The 22,485-nt window shown below is 63.7% G+C and overlaps 1 protein-coding gene across 1 annotated transcript in view; it reads left to right on the forward strand.

Moving 5' to 3' along the window:
- Positions 1-20,021, forward strand: part of CDEST_00145 (Putative AMP-dependent synthetase/ligase domain, Condensation domain, AMP-binding, ANL) — a gene marked incomplete at both ends in the record, with an annotated part of 34,440 nt that extends 14,419 nt beyond the window's left edge. The window contains one exon of the mRNA XM_062916304.1: positions 1-20,021. This exon is cut by the window's left edge and continues 14,419 nt beyond it. Within this exon, the coding sequence (XP_062772355.1) occupies positions 1-20,021 (20,021 nt within the window).
- Between the last annotated feature and the right edge of the window lie 2,464 nt (positions 20,022-22,485).

Consider the following 22,485-nt stretch of genomic DNA (forward strand, 5'->3'; position numbering starts at 1 on the left):
TCCTGTGCGACAAGCCGCGGCCGACCATCTTGTCCGGAGACGCCGGGTTCGTGGAGATGACGATAAAGGGAGCCGTCTACGAGAGCCTGCAGTCCTACTGCCGTGCCAACCACTTCACCTCCTTCGCCGTGCTGCTCGCGGCCTTCCGCGCCACCCACTTCAGACTTACTGGTGTTGAAGACGCCACGATTGGCACACCCATCGCCAACCGCAATCGACCCGAACTCGAGGACCTCATCGGCTTCTTCGTCAATGCCCAGGGGATGCGCACCGTCCTCCAGGAGGACGAGACCTTCAACAGCCTCGTGCGGCAGGTCCGCGCAACGGCGGCGGCGGCGTTCGAGAACCAGGACGTCCCCTTCGAGAGCGTCGTGACGGCCCTCGTGCCGCCCAACGCGCGCGACGCGTCCCGGAACCCGCTCGTGCAGCTCATGTTCGCCCTGCACTCGCAGCACGACCTCGGCCGGATCCCGCTGGAGGGGCTGGCCAGCGAGCGCCTCCCGACGCCGGCGACGACGCGGTTCGACCTCGAGTTCCACCTGTTCCAGGAGGAGGGCCGGCTGGGCGGCAGCATCATGTACGCGTCGGACCTGTTCGAGCACGCCACGGTGCAGGGGATCGTCGACATCTTCCAGGAGGTGCTGCGCCGCGGGCTGGCGCAGCCGGACACTCCGATCTCGTCGTTGCCGCTCACCGACGGGCTCGACGGCCTGCGGGCCACCGGTCTCGTGGATGTCGACAAGACCGAGTACCCGCGCGAGTCGAGCATCATAGACGTCTTCGCCGAGCAGGTCGCGGCGGCGGGCCCGGACACCATCGCCGTCAAGGACTCGACTTCCGCGCAGCTGTCGTACGCGCAGCTGGACCGGCAGTCCGACATACTGGCGTCCTGGCTGCAGAAGCAGAAGCTTGCAGCAGAAACGCCCGTGGCCGTCTTTGCGCCCCGGTCCTGCGAGACCATCGTGGCCTTCCTCGGCATACTCAAGGCCAACCTTGCGTATCTTCCCCTCAACGTCAACATCCCGGCCGCACGACTTACCTCTATTCTTTCTGCCGCCGACGACGGCAAGGTCCTCCTCCTTCTCGGATCGACCGTCACGAGACCGTCCCTTGATCTCCCCAACGTCACGATGGTGCCCATCAGCGATACCCTTCGTGACGCCCCCAGCAAACCCTCCCTCCAGCTCCTCTCCAAGCCAACTGCCACCAGTCTGGCCTACATCATCTTCACGTCCGGGTCAACAGGCAAGCCCAAGGGCGTGATGGTCGAACACCGCGGAATCATCAGGCTTGTCAAGAACAGCAATGTGGTTGCCAAGCTTCCTCCCGCCGCACGCGTTGCCCACCTCTCCAACGTTGCGTTTGACGCGTCCACGTGGGAAATCTACTCGGCGCTGCTCAACGGCGGCACCTTGGTCTGCATCGACTATTTCACGACCCTCGATCCGGCGGCATTAAACACCCTCTTCCTCCGGGAGCGGATCCAGGCCACGATGCTGCCCCCGGCCCTCCTCAAGCAGTGCCTCCAGCCCATGGAGGCCACCCTCGGGGCCCTGAGCCTGCTGTTCGCCGCGGGTGACCGCTTCGACGGCCCCGATGCCGCCGCCGCCTCGCGCGCGTTGGGCTCCGGAGGAAGCGTCTACAACGCGTACGGTCCGACGGAGAATACGATCCTCAGCACGATCTACGAAGTATCCGGGCAGGACCCCTTCGTCAACGGCGTACCGATCGGCAAGGCAGTCAGCAACTCGGGGGCGTACATCCTCGATCCCATCCAGCGGCCCGTCCCCGTGGGCGTGATGGGCGAGCTTGTTGTCACGGGAGACGGTCTCGCCCGCGGCTACACGGATGCCGCACTCAACAAGGACCGGTTCGCCCAGGTGGCCGTCAACGGGCAGGTCGTCCGGGCGTACCGCACGGGTGATCGTGTGCGTTACCGTCCGACGGACGGCCAGATCGAGTTCTTTGGCCGGATGGACCAGCAGGTCAAGATCCGCGGGCACCGCGTTGAACCGGCCGAGGTCGAACAGGCCCTTCTCACGCATAGCGACGTGCTGGATGCCGCCGTCGTGCTGCGCCGACAGGAAGGGGAGGAGACGGAGATGGTCGGGTTCGTGGCGGCGCGCGGCGACCAGAGCCTCGAGACGCAGGAGGCCGGCAACCAGGTCGAGGGCTGGGGCAACCACTTCGAGACGAGCACGTACGCCGACATCGAGACCATCGACCAGTCGATCGTCGGCAACGACTTCATGGGGTGGACGTCCATGTACGACGGCAAGGATATCGACAAGGGGGAGATGCAGGAGTGGCTTGACGACACCATGGCGGCGCTCCACGACGGCAGGCCGGCCGGCCGCGTCCTCGAGATCGGCACGGGCACCGGCATGATCCTCTTCAACCTCCGGGGTCTAGACGGTTACGTCGGCCTCGACCCGTCCAGCTCGGCGGCCGGGTTCGTCAACAGCAAGATCCGGGCTATGCCGTCCCTCGCCGGCAAGGCCCGTGTCGCCGTCGGCACGGCCCTCGACGTGGGCAACGGCGGTCTCCTCCTCGACAACAACATGGTTGACGCCGGTCTCGTCGTCACCAACTCGGTCGCCCAATACTTCCCCTCGGGCGACTATTTGTTCCAGGTCATCAAGCACCTGACGCGCCTCCGGGGCGTCCGGCGGCTCTTCTTTGGCGATATGCGGACCTACGCCACCAACAGGGACTTCCTCGCGGCCAGGGCCTTACATGATCTGGGCTCCGGCGCAACGCGGGATGACGTCCAGCGGAGGATCGCCGAGCTGGAGGAGCGCGAGGAGGAGCTTCTGGTTGATCCGGCCTTCTTCACGGGGCTTGTGGCGCGTCTCCCGGACCACGTGCGGCACGTGGAGATTCTGCCGAAGCGCATGAGGGCGACCAACGAGCTCAGCGCGTATAGATACGCGGCCGTCGTTCATATGAAGAACCCGGAGGACGACGAGACCTCCAACAACGACGACACTAGGAAGCAGACGCGGCGACAGCCCGTCCACACCATCGAGACGGACGCCTGGATCGACTTTAAGAAATCCCAGCTCGACTATGCCGGGCTTCTGAAGCTTTTAAAGTCCAAGTCGACGTCGTCTTCCTCTGCCATCGTCCCCGTCTCCAACATCCCCTACAGCAAGACCATCGTCGAGAGGCTGCTCGTCGAGTCCCTCGATGAAGACGACGAGACGCAGCGCCTCCTCGACGGCGCCCCCTGGATCTCCTCCATCCGTGATCTTGCACGGAACTACGCCGCCCTTTCCGGAGCCGATCTCGCCGACATTGCAGACCAAGCCGGCTTCCACGTGGAACTGAGCTGGGCCCGGCAACGATCCCAGAACGGAGCCATCGACGCCGTCTTTCACCGCCGTCACCTCGTCAAGGATGACGACCACAACGGCAACAATAACGATAAGAAGAACCACCAACAACAGACCCGCGTGCTCTTCGACTTCCCCACGGAGCACCTCGGCCGTCTGTCCAACCTCCTCGCCAACAGCCCCCTCCAGCGCCACCAGAGCCGCCGTCTCGAGACCCAGGTCCGGGACCACCTCCAGACCATCCTCCCGCCGTATATGGTGCCCGTTCAGATCGTCGTCATGGACCGCCTGCCCCTCAACGCCAACGGCAAGATCGACCGCCGCGAGCTCGCGCGCAAGGCCAAGGCGGCGCCGCGCACCAAGGCCCTCCTCGCCGCGACGGAGCGGGTCGAGCCGCGCAACGAGGTCGAGGCCGCGCTGTGCGAAGAGTTCTCCGCCGTGCTGGGCGTCCACGTCGGCATCACCGACAACTTCTTCGACCTCGGAGGGCACTCGCTGATGGCCACCCGTCTCGCCGCCCGCCTGTCCCGCCGGCTGAACACGCAGATCTCGGTCAAGGACGTCTTCGACAACGCCCGCGTCGTCGACCTGGCCGCGTCCATCCGCCAGGGGTCCAGCAGACACAACGCCATCCGCGCCCTGCCTTACACCGGTCCTGTCGAGCAGTCCTTTGCCCAGGGCCGACTGTGGTTCCTGGACCAGCTGGATCTTGGGGCATCGTGGTACATCATGCCGCTTGCATTCCGTCTCCGCGGTCCCATGAAGGTCGAGGCGTTGGCCACGGCCTTGCGTGCGTTGGAACTCCGGCACGAGACGCTCCGCACCACTTTCGAGGAGCAGGACGGCGTTGGCGTCCAGGTCGTCCACCCGTTCGACCCCAAGGATCTCCGGGTCATCCATGTCCAAGACGGCGGGAGCCATCTCGACGAGGCCCTCCGGAAGGAACAGAGCCTCCCCTTTGATCTCTCGACGGAGCCTGGCTGGCGGCCGGCCCTCTTCCGTGTTGGTGACGGTGACCAGGACCACGTCCTCTCCATCGTCATGCACCACATCATCTACGACGGCTGGTCCCTCGAGATCCTGCAGCGCGAGCTGGCCTCCTTTTACGCGTCCGCCGTCCGGGGCCACGACCCCCTCGCCGACGTGCCGGCGCTGGCCATCCAGTACAGAGACTTCGCCGCGTGGCAGAGACAGGACGAGCAGGTCGCGGAGCACGAGCGGCAGCTGTCCTACTGGCGCCAGCAGCTCGAGGGGAGCCAGCCGGCCAGCCTGTTCTGCGATCGGCCCCGTCCGGCGGCGCTCTCGGGCGATGCCGGCATCGAGTCCATTGTCGTCGAGGGCCCGACCTACGAGAACCTTCAGGCCTACTGCCGGGCTCGCCAGGCCACCCCCTTCATCGTCCTCCTCGCCGCCTTCAGGGCTGCCCACTACAGGTTGACCGGCATGGAAGACGCAACCGTAGGCACGCCCATTGCCAACCGCAACCGGTCCGAGCTCGAGGATCTCGTCGGTTTCTTCGTCAACACGCAGTGCATGCGCATCACCATCGACGAGGCCGACGAGACCTTTGAGTCACTCGTCCAGCAGGTCCGGGCCACGGTCAACACGTCGTTCGAGAACCAGGACGTCCCCTTTGAGAGGATCGTCTCGGCTCTGCAGCCCGGGTCGAGGGACACATCGCGCAACCCGCTCGTGCAGCTCATGTTCGCCGTGCATTCGCAGCAGGGGCTCGGAGGCATACAGCTCGAGGACGTGTCGAGCGAGCGTCTGCCCAACGCGACGACCACGCGCTTCGACGTGGAGTTCCACCTCTTCCAGGAAAAGGGACGGCTTACAGGAAGCATCGTGTACGCCACCGACCTCTTTGCGACAGCCTCGATCCGCGGCGTCGTTTCTGTATTCGAAGAGGTCCTTCGCCGCACGCTGGATGACCCCAAGGCGGTTCTTTCGTCCCTCCCGCTGACGGATGGCCTGGCCGAGCTTCACAGCAAGGGCCTCCTCTCCATTCCGAGGTCGCCGTATCCGAGAGACGCCAGCGTGGCCGACGTGTTCCGCGAACTGGCCCTCAGCCAGCCTGATGCTCCGGCCGTCGTTGATGCCTCGTCTACCCTGTCCTACTCGCAGCTGGACCAGCAGTCAGATACGCTGGCGGCGTGGCTTCTTCGACGACCGGACATGGCGGACGAGGAACTTGTCGCCGTGCTGGCCCCGCGGTCCTGCGACACTATTGTTGCGTTCCTCGGCGTCCTCAAGGCCAACATGGCCTACCTCCCCCTGGATATCAATGCCCCGGTGGCCCGTCTCAACGCCATCTTCTCGACCCGTCCGGGACGCAAGCTGCTGCTTCTCGGCAACGATACCCCCGTTCCCGACTCGTTAGCCGAAGACGTCGAGACGGTGCCTCTCGGCGAGGCCCTCAAGACCCCCCACGCCATCCCGCCCACCGCCTCGAAGCCGTCCGCGACGAGCCTCGCGTACGTCATGTATACCTCCGGGTCGACCGGCACGCCAAAGGGTGTTATGGTCGAGCACCGCGGCATCGTGCGTCTCGCCAAGAACACCAATGCCCTCGCGAGACTGCCGCCATCGGCCCGCATGGCCCATATGTCCAACATTGCCTTTGACGCCGCCACCTGGGAGATCTATTGCGCCCTGCTGAACGGGGGCACCCTCGTCTGCGTCGACTACTTCACCACCATCGACGTCAAGAAGCTACAGGCCCTCTTCGCCTCCCGGCGCGTGCAGGCCGCCTTGTTCCCGCCGGCTCTGCTCAAGCAGTGCCTCGCCCACGCTCCGGCGACCCTGGCTTCCATACAGCTCCTCCTGGCCGGCGGCGACCGCTGTGATCCCCGCGACGCCGCCATGATCAGGTCCATCATCCCGGGGACCTTGATCAACGCCTATGGCCCGACGGAGAACACCGTCCTCTCCACCTTTCACGAGGTCACCGACGAGCCCTACGTCAACGGCGTCCCCATCGGCCGGACTGCGACCAACTCGGGCGCCTACGTCATGGACGCTCGTCAGCAGCCCGTTCCCATCGGTGTTGTCGGCGAGCTCGTCGTCCTCGGCGACGGCCTGGCCCGGGGATACACGGACCCGGCGCTGGAGGTCGGCCGGTTCGTCGAGATCTCCGTCGACGGCCAGCCTCCGGCCCGGGCCTACCGCACCGGCGACCGCGTCCGATACCGGCCGGACGGTCAGATCGAGTTCTTCGGCCGCATGGATCAGCAGGTCAAGATCCGCGGGAACCGCGTCGAGCCGGCCGAGGTGGAGCAGGCTATCCTCCGGCACACGGCCGCCTCCGACGCCGCTGTTGTTCTGCGGAGACGCGACGGCCAGGATCCCGAGATCGTCAGCTTCGTCGCCGTCCGGTTCCCCAACGGCATCATTGCGCCACCGGAGAACGACGAGGCCGAGGCCGCGCAGCAGCAGCAGTTCGCCTTCAAGACGGAGAGAACAATGCACCAGAAGCTGCAGAGCGTCTTGCCCTCCTACATGGTGCCCGCGCAGATCGTCGTGCTCGACCAGCTGCCCCTGAACGCCAACGGCAAAGTCGACCGGCGTCTCCTCTCGAGCAGAGCCCAGACCATGACCGGCTCGGCATCCTCTTCTGCTGCCGCCGCCGCCGCCGCCGCCTCCACCCGCGTGGCCCCCCGGAACGACGTCGAGGCCGCGCTGTGCGAGGAGTACACCAACGTGCTCGGCGTCGACGTCGGCGTTCATGATAGCTTCTTCGACCTTGGGGGGCACTCCTTGCTGGCCACCAAGCTCGTCGCCCGCCTCAGCCGCCGTCTGGACGCCCACGTCTCCGTCAAGTCCGTCTTCGACCACCCGGTCCTCGCCGACCTGGCCGCCACCATCCGCCGAGGCTCCAAGAAACACACGGCCATCGAGCCCACCGAGTACCGCGGTCCCGTCGAGCAGTCCTTTGCCCAGGCCCGTCTCTGGTTCATCGATCAGCTCGACCTCGGCGCCTCGTACATGATGCCTATCGCCTTCCGCCTGCGAGGGCCTCTTTCAGTCGATGCCCTCCGTTTGGCGCTCCACGCCCTCGCGCAACGCCACGAGACGCTTCGAACGACCTTTGAGGAGCGCGAAGGCGCCGGCGTACAAGTCATCCACGACAACAAGAGCCTCGAGGACACTCTCCGAGTCATCGATGTGCCGGAATCATCGTCAGCGTCAGCATCAGATACCGACGAGGCCTACGCCTACGCCGAGATCCTCCAAAAGGAGCAGTCCACTCCCTTCGACCTCGCCAAGGAGCCCGGCTGGCGCGTCTCCCTGCTGCGTCTGGGCTCCGACGACGACGACCACATCCTCTCGATCGTCATGCACCACATCATCTCCGATGGGTGGTCCATCGAGGTCCTCCAACGCGAGCTTGTCGGCCTCTACGCCGTATCCCTCCGCGGCCAAGACCCCCTCACCCACCTAAGTCCGCTCGCGATCCAATACAGGGACTTCGCCGTCTGGCAGAAGCAAGAGGCCCAGACGGAGGAGCACGACCGCCAGCTCGAGTACTGGACGAACCACCTCCAGGGCGGACAACCTGCCAAGCTGCTTCTAGACAGACCCCGGCCCGAGACCCTGTCCGGTAGCGCGGGAGCTGTTTTCCTGAGCGTCGACGGTGAAGTCTATAATGCTCTACAGACTTTCTGCCAGGCCCATCAGACGACGTCCTTTGCGGTGCTGCTCGCCGCCTTCCGAGTGGCTCATTTCCGTCTCACGGGCGCCGACGATGCCACAATCGGCACTCCCATAGCCAACCGCAACCGGGCCGAGCTTGAGGATGTTATTGGCTTCTTCGTCAACACGCAGTGCATGCGCATCGTGATCGACAACGAGGATACGTTTGGCAGCATCGTCCAGCAAGTCCGGTCCACGGCGGCCGCGGCCTTTGAGAACCAGGACGTGCCCTTCGAGAGGGTCGTTTCCGCCCTGCTCCCCGGCACCAGGGACACGTCCCGCAACCCGCTGGTGCAGCTCATGTTCTCCCTCAACTCGCAGGAGGGCCTCGGCCGGATCCAGCTCGAGGGCCTTGCGGGCAGCGAGGCGATGCCGGCGGCCGTCACGACCCGCTTCGATGTCGAGTTCCACCTCTTCCAGGAGGCCGGCCGCCTGGCCGGCACGGTACTCTACTCGTCCGACCTGTTCGACCGGGAGACCATCTCCGGCGTCGTCGACGTCTTCCAGCAAGTCCTCCGCGAGGCCCTCGCGCACCCGGAAACGCCCCTAGGCGCGCTGCCGTTCGCCCGCGCCGAAGAACAGCTCCGCGACGCCGGCCTGCTGGACATGGAAGTGACTAACTACCCCCGCGACGCCAGCATCCCAGACATCTTCCGCGCCGAGGCCCTCGCGAAGCCGCGCGCCGTCGCCGTCACGGATTCCTCCTCCCAGCTGACGTACGCCGAGCTGGATCGCCGCTCCGACGACCTCGCCCACTGGCTGAGGCGCCGTCGTCTGGACTCGGAGACCCTGGTGGGCGTTCTCGCGCCCCGGTCCTGCGAAACGGTCGTCGCCTTCCTCGGCATCCTCAAGGCCAACCTTGCATACCTCCCGCTCGACGTCAACGTGCCCTCCGCCCGCGTCGAGATGATCCTCTCCTTCGTCCCCGGCCAGAAGCTCGTCCTGGTCGGACCGGACGTCTCTACCGATACCACCCTGTCGGACGTCGAGTTTGTGCGTATCAGCGCCGCTCTCGACGAGGCCGCCGGCTCCAGCGGCTCGTCCAAGGAACCCGCAACCGCTTTCTCACAACCAGGCGCCAACAGCCTCGCTTACGTCATGTATACCTCCGGGTCTACTGGCAAGCCGAAGGGTGTTATGGTTGAGCACCAGGCCATTATGCGTCTTGCTAAGAACACTAACATCCTAGCGAGACTGCCCCCGTCGGCCCGCATGGCCCATATGTCTAATATTGCCTTCGACGCCGCCACCTGGGAAATCTATGTGCCCCTTCTCAACGGCGGTTCCTTGGTCTGCATCGACCGCATGACAGTCCTCAACTCCTCCGAGCTCGGCCGCGTGATTTCCAGCGAGCGCATCACCACCGCCTGGTTCACCGCAGCTTTCCTGACGCAGGTCCTTGAGGAGGCCCCGTCCATTATCAGCCATCTGGACTTTGTGTTCGCCGGCGGTGAGTTGGTGAGGCCGCAGGATGCGCAAAAGGCCGCCCGCCTCGTACGCCGCTCGTTCCGCCACATGTACGGCCCGACCGAGAACACTACCTTCAGCACCATGTTCCAGATGCCGACGGCGGCGGCGGCGGCAGCGGTCTCGGAGAAGGAGGAGGAGCGGGAGCACTGCGCCAACGGCGTCCCCATCGGCCGCGCCGTCAGCAACTCGGGCGCCTACATCACCGACATCAAACAACGCCTCGTGCCTTTGGGCGTCATGGGCGAGCTCGTCGTCACGGGCGACGGTCTCGCGCGCGGGTACACGGACCCGGCGCTCGACCGGGACCGGTTTATCCACATCTCCGTCGCCGGCCGAATGGTCCGTGCGTACCGAACCGGAGATCGGGCCCGCTTCCGGCCGGATGGTCAGATCGAGTTCCACGGCCGCATGGACCAGCAGATCAAAGTGCGCGGTCACCGGATCGAGCCGGCCGAGATCGAGCAGGCGATGCTTTCCTATGCCGGCGTCGGCGATTCCATCGTCGTCATCGCGCGGCCGGACGACGCCGGGGACGCCGAGCTCGTCGGCTTCTTCACGGCGCAGTACACCAACGGCGTCGTCGTGCAGAAGGACGGCCCCTCGGCGGAGGAGCTGTTCTCCGCAAAGATCGAAAAGGCGCTCCGACAACACCTCCAAAAGCTCCTTCCGTCGTACATGGTCCCCTCGCGCCTCGCGCGTCTGGCCCAGCTGCCCCTCACGCCCAACGGCAAGGTCGACCGCCGCGAGCTGGCCCGGCAGGGTCAGACGCTCATAGTCGAAGGCAAGTCGGCCTTCGCCGACGTCTTGGAGATCGTCCCGCCGCGCAACAAGATGGAGAGCGTCCTCTGCGACGAGTTCGCCGCCGTCCTCGGCGTCAAGGCCGTCGGCGTCACCAGCAGCTTCTTCGACCTCGGCGGGCATTCGCTGATGGCCACCAAGCTCGCAGCCCGTCTCAGCAAGCGCTTCAACACGCGGGTGACGGTCAAAAACATCTTCGAACAGCCCCACATCGTCGATCTCGCTGCCAAGATCCTCCAGCAGCAGGACTCGGCCCAGCACAAGCCCATCAAGACGAGCGAGTACTCGGGCCCCGTCGAGCAGTCCTTCGCCCAGGGCCGTCTCTGGTTCCTCGAGCAGCTCTACATTCGGGGCACCGGATACCTCGTGCCTCTGGCTGTGCGACTTCGCGGCCCCCTGCGCATCGAAGCCCTCGAAGCCGCCCTTTGCGTTCTCGAGCAGCGTCATGAGACCCTCCGGACCACCTTTGAGGGTCACGACGGCGTAGGCGTGCAGGTCATCCGGCCCAGTCAGAACAAGCCGCTCAAGCTCGTCGACGTGCCGGCCAGCGAGGATTTCATGGAGCTGCTTCGGCTGGACCAACAGAAGCCTTTTGACCTCTCCTCCGAGCCGGGCTGGCGCTTCACGATTTTCCGGTTGGGCTCCGGTGGCCGGGACCACGTGCTGTCCGTCGTGATGCATCACATTATATCCGACGGCTGGTCCCTCGATGTACTTCAGCGCGAGCTGGCTACCCTCTACTCTGCCGCACTCGAGGGCAGAGAATTGTCGTCTCTGTTGCATGTCCTCCCGCCTCTCCCCATCCAATACCGTGATTTCTCGGTCTGGCAGAAACAACCGGCACAGGTGGTCGAGCAAGACAGACAACTCGCCTACTGGAAAGACCAACTCGACGGCAGCCACCCGGCCAGCCTCCTATGCGATAAGATGCGCCCCGAGAAGCCATCCGGAGATGCCGGTCTCGTGCAGTTCAAGATCCAGGGGTCTGCGTATGACAAGTTATTGCAATTCTGCAAGACGAACCAGACGACCATGTTCACTGCCCTCTTCGCGGCATTCCGCGCCACCCACTACCGTCTGACCGGCGTCGAGGACGCAACCATTGGCACGCCCATCGCCAACCGCAACAGGCCGGAGCTGGAAGACTTGATCGGCTTCTTCGTCAACTCTCAGTGCCTCCGAACGACCGTCTCGGATAAGGCCACCTTCGCCGACCTGGTCAGCCAGGTCCGGACAACCATGACCGCCGCCGCCGAGCACCAGGACGTGCCCTTCGAACGCATCGTGTCGACCCTCCTCCCCGGATCCAGAGACACGTCTCGGAACCCGCTGGTGCAGCTCATGTTCACCTTCCACGCGCAGCAGGACCTCGGAAAGCTGAGCCTGCAGGGGCTCGACGGCGAGTCGCTGTCCATAGAGCCCAACACGCGGTTCGACATGGAGTTCTACCTCGCGCAGCAGGACGGCTGCCTCGGCGCCAACGTCATCTTCTCCACGGACCTCTTCGAGCTCGATACCGTCCGCGGCATCGTCCGTCTCTTCGAGGAGGTCTTGTCCCAGGGTCTCCAGCAGCCAGACACGCCCATCGCCGGTCTCCCCCTGCCCTACGGCATCGCCGAGCTCCGGGAGATGGACCTGCTCGAGATGCAGACCACGGACTACCCGCGCGACGCGAGCGTCATTGACGTCTTCGCCGAGCAGGTCGCCGCTCACCCGGACACGACGGCCGTTACCGACGCCTCGTCGAGCCTCACGTATCGCGAGCTGGACAGGGAGTCGAGCCGCATCGCCGCCTACCTCCAACGGTACCACCGCCAGATGGCGCCCGAGAGCCTCGTAGGCGTGCTGGCGCAGCGCTCATGCCTGACGACGGCCGCGTTCCTCGGCATCCTCAAAGCCAACCTCGCCTACCTGCCCCTCGACGTCAACGCCCCTGCAGCTCGCATAGATGCCATTCTATCGGCGGTCCCAGATCACAAGCTAGTCCTTGTCGGCGCCGGAGTCCTTACTCTTCCAGCCGAGTCTCGGGAGGTCGAGCAGGTTCAGATCAGTGATGCCTTGAGACTTGGAGCAGCTGTCAACCCCCGTGACCTGTGCCTTCGTCCCGCGGCCACGGCGTCGGGTCTGGCCTACGTCATCTTTACATCCGGGACAACTGGTAAGCCAAAGGGCGTCATGATCGAGCACCGCAGTATTGTGAGGCTTGTCAAGTCCACCAACTTCATGACGCAGTCCCAGACCGCTCAGCCCGTCGCCCATATCTCGAACCTGGCCTTCGATGCCGCCACATGGGAGCTTTTCACGGCGCTTCTTAACGGAGGCACCGTCGTGTGCATCGACCATATGATCGTGTTGGACCCGAGCGCCCTCGGACAGGCCCTCAAGGCCAATGGCGTGACAGCCGCCTTTTTCACCACGGCCCTTTTCAATCAGTTCCTCAACGAGATGCCTTCTGTTATTGCCGGGCTCGATTTGCTCGTCTCTGGAGGCGAGACCATGCGACCGAAGGATGCCTCCCGGGCCTGCCAGCTGGTCAAGCAGGCCCTATACAACGTTTACGGGCCCACGGAAAACACGGCCTTCAGCACCGCCTATCCCATCGACGCAGACGGGAGCTTCGTCAACGGCGTGCCCATTGGGAAGGCCATCAGCAACTCCGGGTCCTACATCATGGACGCGCATCAGCAACTGACGCCGATCGGCACCATGGGCGAGTTGGTTGTGACCGGCGACGGCCTCGCTCGCGGCTATACTGATCCTGCCTTGAACGCGGACCGATTCGTTGAGGTCGATATTGCCGGCCGCTCCGTCCGGGCGTACCGGACCGGCGATCGGGCCCGGATCCGGCCTAGAGACGGACAAATCGAGTTCTTTGGCCGGATGGACCAGCAAATCAAGATCCGAGGTCACCGGATCGAGCCGGTCGAGATTGAGCAGGCCATGCTCAGTATCGACATCGTTGTCCACGCCGCCGCCGTCTTCCGGAAGCGGGACGGTCAGGACTCGGATATTGTGGGGTTCGCCGCCCTCGCTGCTGCCGCCGCCCGGCCCGCCGAAGACGGCGCCATGGACCCACAAACTTTCGCGGCGGACGCGGAACGGGAGATCCGGCAGCGCCTACAGACCCTGCTGCCCCCGTACATGGTCCCTGCACAGATCATCGTGCTGGACCAGCTGCCGCTCAACGCCAACAAGAAGGTCGACCGCCGCGAGCTCGCCCAGCGAGCCCTCGCCGCGCCTAGGAGCCGTACTTCCGCCGTGCGCGTCGCCCCTCGCAACGACGTCGAGGCCGCGCTCTGCGAGGAGTTCTCCGACGTCATCGGCGGCGGCGTGGAAGTAGGCGTCACCGATAACTTCTTCGACCTCGGCGGCCACTCCCTCATGGCCACGAAGCTGGCAGCCCGCATCAGCCGCCGTCTGGACGCCCGCGTCTCCGTCAAGGATGTCTTTGATCAGCCCGTTCTCGCCGATCTCGCAGCCATTATTGTCAGCGGATCCGCGCTCCACGACGCGATTATCTTGACACCCTATTCCGGGCCCGTGGAGCAGTCGTTCGCGCAAGGACGCCTCTGGTTCCTGGACAAGCTCAACATCGGCGGCGCCTCGTACATGATGCCCCTCGCCGTACGCATGCGAGGGCCGCTCAACATCGACGCCCTGACGACGGCGCTCCGCACCGTCGAACAACGACACGAGACGCTCCGCACAACCTTTGAAGATTACGAGGGCGTAGGCATGCAGATTGTCAACGACACTTCCTCCGGTCCCCTGAGAGTCATCGACGTCTCGGGCGAGGCCACAGACAGTGGTCCCATCCCCCTCCTGCATCAGGAGCAGCACGTCCCCTTCAACCTGGCATCCGAACCGGGTTGGAGAGTCTCTGTTTTCCGCCTCGGCCCGGAGGACCATATCCTCAGCATCGTCATGCACCACATCATTTCAGATGGTTGGTCCGTCGATATCCTGCGCCGCGAGCTCGCCGCCTTTTACGCCGCGGCGCTGCGAGGCCACGATCCCCTCGACGAGGTGGCCCCGCTCCCCATCCAGTACCGCGACTTCGCCGTCTGGCAAAAGACGCAGGCCGCCGAGCACCAGAGACAACTGGAGTACTGGACCGAGCAGCTGGCCGACAGCTCCCCCGCGGAGCTCCTCTGCGATAAACCGCGCCCTGCCGTACTGTCCGGCGAGGCCGGCGCCATCCCCGTCAAGATCGAGGGACCCCTATACGACAGACTGCAAGACTACTGTCAAACGCGCCAAGTCACGCTCTTTGCCGTCCTTCTGTCTGCTTTCCGCGCCGCCCATTACCGTCTGACGGGCGCCGAGGACGCCATCATCGGAACCCCCATGGCCAACCGCAACCGGCCCGAACTCGAGGAGCTCATCGGCTTCTTCGTCAACACGCAGTGCATGAGGATCGTCGTCGAAGACGAGTCCTTCGACGGCCTCGTCCAGCAAGTGAGGGCCACGGCCGCGGCAGCCTTTGAGAACCAAGACGTCCCCTTCGAGAGGGTCGTCTCGGCCCTCCTCCCGGGCTCGAGAGACACGTCGAGGAACCCGCTGGCCCAGCTCATGTTCGCCGTCCATTCCCAACAGGACCTGGGCCGCATCAAACTCGAAGGCCTTGCCAGCGAACCCCTCCCGACGACCGTCACCACCCGCTTCGACCTCGAGTTCCATCTCTTCCAGGAGGAAGGGTTCCTTGGAGGCAACGTGGTGTATGCCGCCGACCTCTTTGACCCGGCCACCGTCCGCGGCGTGGTCGACGTCTTCGAGGAGGTCCTCCAGCGCGGTCTCGCCCAGCCCGACATCTCCATCGCCAACCTGCCCCTCACAAACGGACTGTCGGCCCTGCGATCCATGGGCCTCCTCGACGTCAAGAGGCCCGACTACCCCCGCGATTCCAGCATCGTCGACGTCTTCCTTCAGCAGGTCGTCGCCCATCCCGAGCGTATCGCCGTCAAGGACGCCTCCACGTCTCTCACATACAGCCAACTCGATGAGAAGTCGGACCGCCTCGCCGCCTGGCTCCGCAAGAAGCACATGTCGACTGAGACCATCGTCGGCGTGCTCGCCCCGCGCTCCTGTCAGACGACCGTCGCCTTCATGGCCGTCCTGAAGTCTAGCCTCGCATATCTCCCGCTCGACGTTAACGTGCCGGCCGCCCGGCTCGAGTCCATCCTCTCGGCCGTGCCAGAACTTACACTGGTCCTCCTCGGCGCCGACGTCGCGACGCCCAACGTCCGTCTCCCGGCCATCAACTTTGTTCCCATCTCCGAGGCCCTCGCCGCGTTCCGCCACGCCTCGTCGGAGGCCCCCGCGAGGGTCTCCCTCCCGTCCCCGACAAACCTCGCGTACGTCATCTTCACCTCGGGCTCGACCGGCAAACCCAAGGGCGTCATGGTCGAGCATCGCGGCATCGTCCGCCTCGTCAAGAAGAGCAACATCGTCCGCGAACTGCCGGACGCGACGACCATCTCCCACGTGTCCAACGTCGCGTTCGACGCCTCGGCCTGGGAAATGTACACCGCCTTGCTCAACGGCGCGACGCTTGTCTGCATCGACTACTTCACTACCCTCGACAGCAGGGCTCTCGAGGCCGTTTTCGCGCGTGAAAACATCCGCGTGGCCATGCTCTCGCCCGCACTGCTCAAGCAGTGCATCACTAATATCCCCGACACGCTGGCCGCCCTCGAGATCCTTTACGTCGGCGGCGACCGCCTGAACCCGTCGGACGCGAGGGATGCCCAGGCCCTCGTAAGGACGGGAGTCTACAATGCCTACGGTCCCACGGAGAATAGCGTGGCCAGTACCATCTACAAGGTCCAACCGGGCGACGCCTTCGAGCACGGCGTGCCCATCGGTCAGGCCGTGAGTAGCTCGGGGGCGTACATCATGGACTCCCGTCAACAGCTTGTTTCCATCGGCGTCATGGGCGAGTTGGTCGTCACTGGCGATGGACTCGCTCGCGGGTACACCGACCCGTCCCTCGATGTTAACCGCTTCCTGCACGTCACCATCGAGGGCCAGCTCGTGCGGGCCTACCGGACGGGTGACCGGGCCCGCTACAGGCCGTCGGACGGGCAGATCGAGTTCTTTGGGCGCATCGACCAGCAGACCAAGATCCGCGGCCACCGTATCGAGCCCGCCGAGGTGGAGCTCGCGATGCTCCGGCACCCCGTCGTCCGGGACGCGGCCGTCGTCATCCGCGGCAACGGCCCGGAGCAGGAGATGGTCGGCTTCGTCACCGTCGGCGCCGACGAGTCGGTCCAGGACGAGGCCAGCAAGCAGGTCGAGGGCTGGGGCACGCACTTCGAGATCGGCACGTACGCGGATCTCGAGGCCAACATCGACCGCTCCGTCATCGGCAACGACTTCCTGGGCTGGACCTCCATGTACGACGGCACGCTGATCGAGACGGCCGAGATGCAGGAGTGGCTCGACGAGGGCATGGTCGCCATGCTCGACGGACAGCCGGCCGGCCGCGTGCTCGAAATCGGAACGGGTACCGGCATGATCCTCTTCAACCTGGGCCCGGGGCTCGAGTCCTACATCGGCCTCGAGCCGTCCACCTCAGCCGCCACCTTTGTGAACGACAGCATCAAGACCGTCCCGTCGCTCGCGGGGAAGGCCGAGGTCCTCGTCGGCACCGCGACAGACGTGGGCCAGCTACGACAAGTCACGCAGTCCCGTACGGACATGGTGGTCACCAACTCGGTTGCCCAGTACTTCCCATCGGCCGACTACCTCCTCGACGTGATCCGGACCCTCGTCCGGCTGCCGGGCGTCAAGCGTCTCTTCTTCGGCGACATGCGCACCTACGCCATCAACAAGTGCTTCCTGGCCGGTCGCGCCCTGCAGTCTCTGAGCGAGACCTCCTCCGTCAGCAAGGACGGCGTGCGCCAGAAGATCACGGAGCTCGAGGAGAACGAGGAGGAGCTGCTGGTCGACCCGGCCTTCTTCACGGCCCTTCTCGACAAGCTGCCGGAGCACGTCTGGCACGTCGAAATCCTTCCCAAGAGGATGAAGGCCACCAACGAGCTCAGCAGGTACCGGTACGCCGCCGTTATTCACGTCCGAGGCGAGGAGAAGCCTACGCAGACCGTTCACGAGGTTGAACCGGAATCTTGGATCGATTTCCAGGCATCGTCTATGGACCGTAACCGTCTCTTGTCTCTCCTGAAGGCATCCTCTACCTCTACCTCTAACAACACCACCACCACTGTCGCCATTGGAAACGTCCCCTACAGCAAAACCATGTTCGAGCGACTCCTCGTTGGATCCCTGGACGAAGACGACGAGTCCCAGCACAGCGTCGACGGTCCGGCCTGGGTCTCCAAGGTCACCGCCGCCGCCGACCAGATCACGGCCCTATCGGCCCTGGACCTCGCCCAGATCGCCGAGGAGGCCGGCTTCCGCGTCGAGCTCAGCTGGGCCCGCCAGCGATCCCAGAACGGCGGCATCGACGCCGTCTTCCATCGGTTCTCCTCCGACAACGACTCGCGCGTCCTCGTCCGGTTCCCCACCGAACACCAGGGCCGCCCGGCCAACCTCCTCACGAATCGCCCGCTCCAGCGGCTCCAGAGCCGCAAGGTCGAGGCCCAGATCCGCGAGCAGCTGCAGACGCTCCTCCCGCCCTACATGATCCCGGTCCAGATCATCGCCCTCGACCAGATGCCCGTCAACGCCAACGGAAAGATCGACCGCCGCGAGCTGACGCGCAAGGCCCAGGCCGCCCCCGTCAGCAAGCCGCCGTCGGAGCGTGTGCAGCCGACCAACGAGGTCGAGGCCGCGTTGTGCGACGAGTTCGCCAACGTCCTCGGCGTGGAGGCCGGCATCACCGACAACTTCTTCGACCTCGGAGGCCAGTCCCTCATGGCGGCCAAGCTCGCCGCCCGCATTAGCCGCCGTCTCGACGTACACGTGTCTGTCAAGGACATCTTCGACCACTCGACGCCCGTCGACCTCGCCAACAAGATCCTCGACACCATGCTCCAAGGCGGAGCCGGCCACGGCCGCCCGTCCCGCCTGGTCGACACCGAGCCCTTCCAGCTCCTCCCGCAGGAAGACGCCAAGGCCTTCGTCGAGAGGGAGCTCTCCCCGCAGCTAGACCCTTCATACGGCACGATTCAGGATTCGTACCCGGCCTTGTGGACGCAGAAGATCTTCATCCAGTACGGCCCCACGGGCGAGCCGCGTGTCCCGAGCCCCTTCATCGTCGACTTTCCCTCCGGCTCCGACCCCGGCCGAGTCTCGGAGACCGCCGCCGCCCTCATCAAGAACTTCGACATCCTCCGCACCGTCTTCCTCTCGGCATCCGGGAAGCTCTACCAGGTCGTCCTCGACCACTTACATGTGCCCACCGAGATCGTCCACGTCGACGACGGGGACTTGACGCGGGCGACCCGCGCCCTAGTCGGCGCCGACGCCCGCGATCCGCTCCGTCTCGGACACTCCATGCTGCGCATCTCCATCCTCACGGCCAACAAGACGCAAGAGAACGGCGGCGGCGGCGGTAAGGCTTCTTCCACCGCCGTGCGCATGGTCCTCCGCATGAACCACGCCATCTACGATGGCCTCAGCTTCGAGCACGTCATGCGCGCCCTGCATATTCTCTACGTCGGCGAGCGCCTGCCCACGCCGCCCCCCTTCGCCCGCTTCGTCCAGTACATGATGAGCACGCGCGAGGAGGGCTACCAGTTCTGGCGGTCCCTCCTGCAGGGGTCCTACATGACCATCATGAACGGCGTGAAAGAAGGCAGACACAGGGACGAGAAACTCCCCAGCGGCACGTTGGTGTCCGAGAAGATCATCAAGGCGCTGCACCAGACCAACGCAGAGGGCATCACCCCTGCCACCGTCTTCACCGCCGCCTGCGCCCTCGTATTCGGCGATATCATGGGCACGAGGGACGTTGTCTTTGGCCGCGTCGTCTCCGGCCGGCAATGCCTCCCACTCAGCAGTCAGCACATAGTCGGCCCCTGCTCCAACGCCGTACCCGTCCGCGTCTCCCTCGACGACGACGACGACGACGCCGGCGCCGCTGCCGCCGCTTCCCACGGGTCGCGGAACCTCCTCCGCCGAGTTCAGCAGCAGTACCTTGACAGCATGCCTTTCGAGACACTTGGCCTCGACGACATCCGCGACAACTGCACCGACTGGCCCGCCACCGTCGACAACTTCAGCTGCTACACAGCCTACCAGAACTTTGACATGAACCCGCACAGCGGCGGTGACGACGCTGACCAGCGCATCCAGCTCGGCCATCTCGACCGCGAGGAGGACCAGCGCGGCCCCAGCGCCGTCGACCCGTCCCTCGACAGGGTGACGGTCTGGGACGTCTCCATGCACGACTTCGACATCGCCGCCTTCCCCGAACCCGACGGCGTCCACCTGCGCCTCGCCGTCGGCGTCAACCGCCGCCTCTGCGACGAGAACGAGGTCAAACGCATTATGCTCAACCTCTGCGACAGGCTCCAGTACCTGGATTCCGTCCTGCAAGAGCCGCTGCCGGTGGGTTCCAACAACGGCAAGGCAAAGGCCGCGCCCATCGGCGGCGGTGACCAGCTCGCCTCCAGCGGGGCGAAGAAGAACGGGTCCAACGGCGAGAAGCACACTGTCAACCGTCACGCCAATATCGCCTCCGATGGACCCAGCAAGAACGGATCCGACGGGGACGTTAAGAAGACATCCAACGGCGAGACCAAGCTCACCTCATTATCATGAACAGTCATCGGAGCAAGCAGGCAAAGCGAGACCCAATTACACACATCATCATCATCATCATCATTGGATGTCCCGCCGACTTTGGGCAAAAAAGACTCTGCTTTCACCTCCATCACACAACACGGCGGTCTTGTCAGCACAGCGAAGCAGCCGCGAGTCATCATACCCCACTAAGATGAGATTGCTACGGCATGTCATCTTCCAGATCCGCGGCCAGTGACGAGAGAACGTCAGGTCGGCGAGGACAGAGAGTAGAGAGAATAGGGAGATGCCGGAAATGCGGCAGGCGTTCAAGGAGTATTGGTTCTGTTTGGGCTTGGGGAGAAAGTTGATACATGTTTTTTGGGGACGCTACATTGTTTTTCACTCAGACGCCCGCATTTCGACCGTCCCGTGCTGGCCTTGACCGCATGTTTCTCACGTACATAGACAGTTATTGATTTTACTGATTTTGCTGATTCATTGATTCCCATTGTTCCACATCTTTCAAAAACCCGAGTGACACATTTTCACAATTCACAACTCCATTCTGAAAAGGAAGTTTGTCGTGACCTGTAGCCTCATCCTCCCTAAAGTCCTGAGCATGCAAGCAGCCAAAATGAGTTGATTGATTACCTCCACCGACGCCTCGTTCTCGCCCGTCGCGTCGTCGTGCATCCAAAGTCCAAGAGTGCCACTGAGTACAGACTGTCACTTACACCGAAAGCAATAAAATTGACTCAATTTCGCAAAGACAGGCGAGCTGCATCTGAATATGACGAGTCATCCCTCACCCCCCTCCTTCTCCTCGTATCCGCCAGAACTGCCCCCCCCCCCCCCCCCTTGGAGCCGTGCCAGAAAGTGGCGTCCACTACGCCGTCCGAGACTTCTGCTCCAGTTTTGACAATATCCAGTTTTGACACTAATCTGGATTCTGGACATTCCACCCCACCTGACGTTCAAGGGATCCCCCTCGTGAATCTTTCAAAGGCTCGGCACAATCCAATCCGTCGTGTCTAAGCGGGAGGGGTGCCGCTCCTTGTCAGCTCTCAACTCGTCTTCCATCACATCTAATCTCATCCCATCCGCGTCTCCGACTGCCGTGCTGCGCCGCCGCCTTTCGCGGAGGATGTCTTCGAACTTGCCGTCGGTCACTCCCGAAGTCCCCGAAGTCCCCGAAAGGGTGACGTCGAGGCAAATTCCTGGGACAATCAGCAACCCTTTTATTTTTTTAGTCGGCTTTTCTCCCCCTCTCTCCAATGGATTCGTAGTCAGCCTCTCCCACCTCCTTTTCCTGAGTTTACTGTACTTCCTAGCCTGCTTTCCCTGAGTGTCCAGGTAGTTTACCAGACTAGGAGAAACTCGCATCTCAGCTGACTCGCTTGCTGTTCTCGGGACCCGGACGAAACGCATCCTGCGATGGAACCGACTTTCAAGGCGCTGGCTTCTCCTGAGCGACCTCTTGGGTCTTATTCACGTCGGCTGGCTACCCTTCCCCCCTTCCCTTCCTCCCCCTCCCTACCGGTCTCGGCCCGCCATCTGTGTGAGTGTGAATATTAACCGATTAAGAGTGGGCGTGTGGAGGTCGGTAAAGTTGTGATTCAATGAGATCTCGAGCGGACTCATTACAACCAAGGTCCATCATTCGATTCTCTTAAGCCGATGCCGGCAGCAAAAGGCTGGAAGCCAAATAGAACTTGCCCAACACTCTACGCAGTATGATTGCTACGACGCCACGGATGACGTGAGATTGCAACAGAGACCTTTATAGAGGTGACTGCGCGAAATCGCCATCCAGGAGGCTGTCGAGGGAGCGTGTAGAACAATTAGCGAGGAACCGCTGCCGGAGATGCTCACTCGCTCGCTGCAGACAGGCCGAAATCAATGTTACCACGCAGCCACGAAAAGGCGCAAGCAAGGTTTCGGAGACTGAGTGATGGAGAAAACTCTTCCTTTCTCTTTCACGTTGCAGGAGGGCGCAGTTCGCCAAGATACCCTATTGGGGATCCCTTACCGTGTGAAAGTTGTATATCGATCTGCCGGGGAGATGCAGTGTCCAGCCGACATTGCATTCCAGGCCGTCTGTGGACGACGCACGTAGATGGCGGCAGGATGACATGCGACGCCCCCCCCCCCCACACCTGCACTAACTGGCCAGGGTCGCTCAGTCATGGCTGCAGGCTGAATCAAACTGGGACACCCGGCCAGTCACAGACACGCATATACACACACAAGCAGAATTCGAGCTTTTGGTTGGCGGCGGCCCACGGTCAGGCAGAAGCGCGCGGATAAGATTCAAAACCACGGACGCCATGATCAACGAGGGGTGGAAGGGGTCCAGGGGGTGAGCACTGCTGCCATAGGGGATGAGGAGTGCTTCACGCTCATTCTTGTGAGAAGGGGTGGGGCAGAGAACCAAGGCAACTCATCTATGTATACATCCGCAGTGAATGAATGGACATGGTCGGTTCATCCGATTGCGGAT

Source organism: Colletotrichum destructivum, chromosome 1, assembly GCF_034447905.1.
Source record: "Colletotrichum destructivum chromosome 1, complete sequence".
NCBI classification, from domain to species: Eukaryota; Fungi; Ascomycota; class Sordariomycetes; order Glomerellales; family Glomerellaceae; genus Colletotrichum; species Colletotrichum destructivum.